The sequence below is a fragment of the Sesamum indicum genome, linkage group LG4 (assembly GCF_000512975.1).
Source record: "Sesamum indicum cultivar Zhongzhi No. 13 linkage group LG4, S_indicum_v1.0, whole genome shotgun sequence".
In the NCBI taxonomy this organism is placed as follows: Eukaryota; Viridiplantae; Streptophyta; class Magnoliopsida; order Lamiales; family Pedaliaceae; genus Sesamum; species Sesamum indicum.
The window spans coordinates 16276070-16283255 of record NC_026148.1 but is presented as its reverse complement, the minus strand read 5'-3'; the positions used below and the strand labels follow the sequence as shown (position 1 = coordinate 16283255).

Here is a 7186-nt window from a genome sequence, read left to right as displayed (position 1 = left end):
GTTTCCCCCCCCCCCCCCAATTGTTTGTGTTTTTTCGAGGCCCAGCTACTTTAGGTTTGCGTTTTTCCTTCCTCTTTTTTATTCAAAAGTTGCTTGTCTTTTTTAGGTTCCTTTGAACCAATTGGTCCCTAATTCTTTAAGAACTTTGGCTCAATTTTTTATGGCTTTCGCTTTCATGGTTCCCTTGTAACATCACATGTTTCTGCTAAATGTTATTGCCTTAAATGAGCTGAGAAAGATTTTTTTTGCTTTGTCCCTCGCAAGGGGGTGTCCTTCTTACCACCTCCATATCTCAGTAAACATTGGAATAACAGTTATTTTTATGTCCTACCCCCATGCTTGGTCCCTTCCTAGTTAGTGTGTTCAAGAAACTCCACCTTTTATGCACGTGGGGGTAAGAACAGTTGCTTTGTCTTCTCTGCTGGCTAGGTTAAATGTGGCCCCTTATGATTGTTGATCCTTTATTGACGAAAGTCTATTAGGGCATCTTGGCTTGGCCCCTCAAATGGAACCCTTAGGAGATTTATTGGGTATCTCTTTATTTTCTGTTTGCTACTATGTATTTTTTCTTGCGTCTCATTAGGATACTAACTATTTCTTTGTATTCGGCAAAAACATCATGTTCAGCAAGCTCATGAGGGAACATGTCTTGGGAGGCCGTGTTGGAGGGACCCCTATTCCAAGATCCCCAAAGGGGGCCCTTGCCTCTGATGAGTAAAGGGGTAAGCACCCCTCTTTTCTTTCTCTCTAGGGTGAGTTGTTGGTAGTTCCTAAACCGCCACATAGATGAAGGTGATTGTGATGGTTCAGTGCCGAACATACCATCCCAAACTTATTATATATATAATTCATTTTATCTATCCCAAGTATCACCGGAGAGTTCGTTGCGCATTAGTTAAAATATAATCAGTCCAAATGACGCAACTTGAGACCAGGGTCTTACCATTGTCCCGATCATATGATGGTTTGTCCTCTCCCATCACAAATATTTTCCAACAACATCACCTATCACGATGAGTTATTTTTTTCGTAGAAAAATATTGTCGAGTTTTGAAATTCTATATAGTTCGGTTGCGAAAAAATAATTCTTTTTGTAGTCGATAAAACATTAATAGTTTCTTTTAAAATTATATTGATATTATCCATTTAAATGGTATAGTAGACATAAATTCCACTCATCTCTCTTCAAATGTTTTAATTACATAACCCAGAAAAGTATGGCTCATACATAAAAGAAGAATAAAAAATATACAGATAATTATATCCTAAGATCTAACTTTTTATTCCTTTGAACAAAAATAAAAATGGTTTCTTCTCTTTAAATTGCAAATTAAGATGTAGAGATTTATCAACAATTTTTTGGGGAACCACAACAACATAAATAGTACATACAAATACAAAATTAAAATTAAAAAAATATAACTACTATATAAAAATTAACAGTTCAAATCAAGAAGAATTATCATAAAGCAACTGTAAATATCAAGCAAACATATATTTATGCTTATAAAATTATGTCTATACAATTGATCATGCAATGAAAAAAGAAATTAAAAGAAGCATAAATATTTTTCGATGCTTAAATATTATGAAACATGTATTATTATCACAATTAAAAGAATCTCAAAATTAGTTAATGAGTTTATTTATTTTTAGTTGTTATTTTTATAATCTTCTCTTGTAAAAAGAATTAATAATTTTTTTAATACCTTTTTTATGAATTTCAATATAAATTTAATATATATCTTTTTTTGAAAAAAATGTATGATTCACACACGTGTTCATTTTATAAGTACTGAATAGACGGATCAAATATTAAAAAGTAAGACTATACTTAATAATAAAATATTTGAAAAAGCCCACATGCAACAAATATTTTTTAGGTTTACAATGAGCTCTTTAAAAATTGACATAATTATGAATATCACATCATTGTTTAAAAAATTGTCAATACTCGAGATATTTTATAAAAGTATGTCATCCTTGAATGAAAATTTGAAATTGATAATTTTTGAAATAACGATAGAGTATTTATATTTATGCTAAAATTCAGGAGAACTCATTATGATTTACTTTTTTTTTTTAATTATCATCTTGGGATAAAAAAAAGAAGTCCTGAATCATGCTCCCATTGACATAGAAACTTATGATAATCATTATATAAAACATAGTGTGAAAAATTTAACTAATTCAGTATTGTAGCACTTTTTGAGGGAATTAAGAGCAGTTGTGGTTTCCCCAATTGGACAAAGGTGCGCATCATATCATATGTAGTAGTTTAAGTGATGGCCTTCCAAATCCAAATGCATTCAGACCACATAGCAAACCACACACCTTATCCAAGATTTTGTGGGATCCCAAGCAAACACACACACACAACACACAACACAAACAAAAGATCTCTTGCTCATCATCATCATCATCATCAATAGTCCAAATTCTTGCAGATTTTTGCAGAATGGGGAGAATTTTCAGACACACAGAAAAGACATGATCACCCCTTCTGCTGCTTTCCCTCCCATCACTTCATCTTCTTCTTCTTCTTCTCACAGCTTGAATTTATTACTACTACGCCGTGCTCTCAACAATACTAGGAGTAGTAGTACTCCTGCTATTCCTCGTACTAGTATTGTCTTTCATCATCCCCCCTCCTCCTGCCATGCTTTCTCCTTCAATCATCGGTGTCGTCTTCACCAAATTGATGTCTCTCTCCGAGGTAACCTTCATCATTCACCCTTTTTACGTCATGGGATCATCATGTTTGTTGCATCCCAGTCATACACATATATGCTTTGTAGTTAATTTAAGCAGCATGTAGTTTGATGAACTTATGACATGTACTTGTTGCATGCACCAATAGTAAAGGATTATGCCAAGTACTGTTAGCACTTTCATGAATTGTAATGAGGGCTGCTGCTACCCTACTACTACCTTAATTATTGTAAATGAATATGTTGCATGTAGTTACAAATGAGTCGAGTAGTACAGAGGTGTCTCCTGATGCAACCTCAGAGAGATCAGAGGCAGACAAGATTGTGGATGGCATGGACTTTGGTGAACTCTGCAATGATTTCGAGTGCATAAGCAGTCCTTCTGTAGAATCCACTGCCAGACAACTTGTTCGAGACATTCTTCAGCTTCGTCAGGGCAATCGTGCCCTTGGAACCTTTGCTGTTTCTGTCAAATATAAGGTACTTGCTTTTAACATACTGATACGTCCAGTGCTAAGATCTCCTCCTGTTTCTGTTTCTGTGTTCTGTAGTATGGACAGGGTGATGAGTTCCTTGGATTATGGTCAACGACTCAACATCAATGATTGAAACATAAGGGAAAACGAAAAAATAAGGAATAAGGATTGATGGTTTCTTGATTAGCTGTGCATGAGTGTTTTCATTGCAGGATCCAGTCAGAAGCTTCACTGGAAGAGACAAGTACAAGAGACAACTCTGGGTGAATGATGCACTTGAGAATCCCATAGTGGTTAGTTTTCAGAGTTCAAGAATGTTCTTGTTTGTTTAGTCAAACTACTTATTGAACTTAAGGATAATTACACTGACACCTCTCAGTTTTAGACAACATATTACCAGCAAAAACCATGCACCAAATTTGGACAGTCATGTTTTACAGTATAAAGAAATTTATATATCACTTTCAAAATCAATAAGCTGTATAGTATGCGTAAACTTAAGGAGACTTATGTAATTATCTGAAAACTAGTATCATATGATCAAACTTCTTTCATACACCCTTGAAGTCTGATACAAATTTGTCTTAGTTGTGTACTCGTTTGTGCAGAGTGTGCAGCAGATGGTGATGTTATCAACGAGTGTGCTAAACATCAAGTGGACAGTAAAAGGCAAGGCCAAGTCTCCCATTTTTAGAATTGGAGGAGACTTGTCTGTCAAAGTCGACTCCAAGTTCACTCTGAATCAGATCAGTGGCCAAGTTATCGAGCACGAAGAGTTGTGGGATTTGTCAGAATCATCACTCGTTGCTCAGGCGTATTTCTGGGCTTCAAGACGGCTCTTTGCCACATTTGAAGCTGGAAAAGATGTCTCCGACTCCCTTAAAGACTTGACCAACCGTTTCACAGCAGAAAACAAGAATGTCGAAATGTATCCAGACCCAACTGGTGATCCAACAAAGGTAAAACATTTCTTGCAAGTAATCCGATTTTTCTGAAACATTCATAATATGCACAGTTGACTGATGTTCAAAATATGTCTTGATCCAGTTTTTCCAGAGGGATGATAGCTTTCAGAGAGATTTATACCAGATTGCGCTGTTTCTGGCAGTTGTCTATTTTGTTGTACAGTACTTGCGGACAACTTTGTGAAGCTAAAGCTTATACAAGTGATTCTCGGGAGGTCTCAGGACTCTAGAATTCCAAGACAACCACAGTCGTTCATGTAAGAACAGATCAATCTCACGATCCCACCTCATGAACGGGTGTGATTTCCTTGCTGTATATAATTTATGATCCTATTAAAAGGTCTTAACAAGTAAGAATCCTGTCGAGACAAAAGACGTTTAGAAAAGTATAGAGACAAAATTCCACCAAACTTTTATTTCATTAGTCTAAGGTTCAGTACCAACGTCCTCAGCATCAAACATTTACTATGATATGACAAGAGCAGCATTGCCTGAAGCTACACTTGGCATAGTACTCATTCTATGAGTTTGAGGAGGACGACTATAAACAAAAGCATCAATACAACATTAACCTTCGGTAGACTGAAAGCAGAAGAGATGTTGTGTGCTGCCACAGAATAAACATTTCCACTCGCTTCATCTCTGACTTTGATGGTTGAAGAACCTGAGATTCACAGCACCACATATAGTCATAAGTTGCATTTTCATGATAAATTCATAAAATTAAAGATCAACAATAATTCAACTTTCTACTGCTTTGCTTTGTTTCTGTCGTACATCTTTGCAATACCACGGACTCGTAAAATGACAGGAGGGATTTCCAAAAGTTTTAAAAACATCAAAGCAGTAGAATTTGTTGTCAGAGAATGCCAAAAAGTTTTCAGGAGAACACATTGGGTCAATACAGTAGAAGCTATGATTGAAAAACGTAAGCAATCGCCAAAAGGATATGAGCATCAACAGAGTTAAAAGCCCTGAGAAAATCTCGTACTCCACATTGTTTTATAATCTTATTTTACAGATGTTGCAATAACATACTAAAAGATTGAATTTCTTCCTTGCTTTGAATATTTGATGAGAAGTATATGGAAATCCAAAAGGAAACTGCAGACTAACTGGAAATGCAATGCATAAATGTTACGAAATCAACCTATTCTAGAAGATGAGGATGAAGTTATGAGACTGAGTTGCTACTGTAGAAGCAAACCAACTATAAGCTATACTCACAGTTGTACGGCGTCCATCCAATGGTCTGGTTTTCAAGGTCATACAAAACAAGCTTGTCTTGTAATACTATATCTGCAAATACAAATAAACAGGAAAAATGATAGCGTCTGTCAATCTTGATCGGTTTAGGAAATGAGTCAGTCGACTTGCTAGTTGATGTTTTAAAGTCTCCAATGGACTTTCCCGGAACTTTTTTAAAAGAAAAAACATCTTTGCATTATTATTCATAAGAAAGAGGAACACGTCAAACCAGCAAATTCTATGAGGGTTAACATATTCTTATACTATTAGTTATTAGTCATTTCAATTATTCTATAAGGGTTAACGTATTCCTATACTATTAGTTATTAGTATTTCATGGTTTATCCATGTTTCATCCCCAAATATGTTCTATAATAGTGGCATTCAGTATCACTGTGCCTCTGCAAATCTTCTAGAGCTACTGCCTTCGAGTTATGTATAACAGCGCCCGAAGATACAACCAAAAAGCAACAAAAGAGAAGACAAAAGTAAAAAAGATCATATTACCATTCGTAAATCTGCGTATAGAAAATCAATTATTATAAAAAAATTAAACATGAAAAATACCTCCCAACAAAGTTATTTCCCTTCCATCCTTTGTCTGCATTCCGCTGTTCTGCCAGCCTATACAATACTCTGTATCCTGCAAAATCAAAGTTACTCCATATGAGTATAGCTTGGATTCTTTAGAGGGACAAAAACTAGAAACAAACTGAAGAAGTAACACACAGAACTTAATCACTTGGATACTTTCCATTTTAAGTGAAACTGTGAAAGCACTTGTGGAACCAAATGAACTGAGATCAGCACTGAAATATCCAACCAAATTAACCCAGTTTACTTACCCGGACTTCAAACAGATAGTCGTGGGGATAGACAGCCAAAGGGAGTGAGTTCTCGAAATGAAAATTTACAACTGGAAATGCATCATCAACACTGCAAAAATATTTGGAATGCATAATTTTTGGGATATTCATGAAAAATGAAGATCACCAATAGGCGAACACGAAATACAGGTACATAAAAGCCAAAACACTGAAAAAGTAAATTAGTGTATATAGGGGGCACATCTAATAAAGTAAAAGAGTAAAAAGTTTCTCAGATTCAGCCATTTAAGAAGACAAATGAAAATCTAACCCATAAACAATTATGAGTACCACAAAGATCTTGAAAGTTTCTAGTGTTCCTCTCCAACCATATATAATAAGTTAAAACTTCATACTGCAGCATCTTAGCCTCATTAAAATTTCAACAGCAAAAAAAGTAAAGAGTACATGGAAACATATTATATTCAAAGAAACAGCAACCTAAAATACCGTTAGGGTGAAGAGAGGGGGGTGGTAGGCTTAGTAGGGCTCGAACCTACAATATCACCGTTATGAGCGGTACGTTTCAACCAATTAAACTATAAGCCCTTACGGATCTCTACATGCAATTATAGATCTGACAATTATAGGATTCTTCCACATTTGTCACCAGAATAAGGCATTTATACTAAATTTAGTACAATGTTGTAAATCATTGCAACTGTGATAAAGCATGTACAAGACTGAGTAAAATAATCCAAACGAACCATCCACATCATCCCCACAGAACAAGATGCATAAACTTAGCAGGCCATACAAAATATTCGAAGATTTTATTTTTTACATCAGTCTTTGCCACTAACCATTTTACCATGGTTGACACAAGAATATCAATAGCTAATATATCAGAGACTTTACTTTCAACTATTATCAAAGTTGTTTACGACAGTACTCCAGTTTTTTGTCCAACTATGGTGACC

General features: G+C 35.3%; 2 protein-coding genes across 2 annotated transcripts in view; one reads left to right on the top strand and one right to left on the bottom strand.

The window, feature by feature from the left end:
* On the top strand, positions 2289–4506 carry LOC105161232. The gene is made up of 5 exons (XM_011078855.2): positions 2289–2716; positions 2965–3191; positions 3400–3480; positions 3796–4146; positions 4235–4506. The coding sequence occupies exons 1-5, from the start codon at positions 2491–2493 to the stop codon at positions 4334–4336; spliced, it is 987 nt and encodes a 328-aa protein (XP_011077157.1). The 5' UTR covers positions 2289–2490; the 3' UTR covers positions 4337–4506.
* LOC105161233 (aspartic proteinase-like protein 2) overlaps positions 4542–7186 on the bottom strand; it is a 10708-nt gene continuing 8063 nt past the window's right edge. The window contains exons 7-10 of the mRNA XM_020693320.1: positions 6246–6336; positions 5968–6043; positions 5380–5451; positions 4542–4816 (exon numbers count right to left, since the gene is read on the bottom strand). Coding sequence (XP_020548979.1) covers positions 4668–4816; positions 5380–5451; positions 5968–6043; positions 6246–6336 — 388 coding nt within the window. The 3' untranslated portion in view covers positions 4542–4667. The remainder of the gene's footprint in view (positions 4817–5379; positions 5452–5967; positions 6044–6245; positions 6337–7186) is intronic.

Bases quoted from the DNA above. Each gene is read 5' to 3' on its own strand.
- LOC105161232 (XM_011078855.2), top strand. From the start codon at position 2,491: ATGATCACCCCTTCTGCTGCTTTCCCTCCCATCACTTCATCTTCTTCT. The intron at 2,717-2,964 runs GTAACCTTCATC...TGTTGCATGTAG, and splicing joins AATTGATGTCTCTCTCCGAG to TTACAAATGAGTCGAGTAGT. The intron at 3,481-3,795 runs GTTAGTTTTCAG...TCGTTTGTGCAG, and splicing joins CACTTGAGAATCCCATAGTG to AGTGTGCAGCAGATGGTGAT.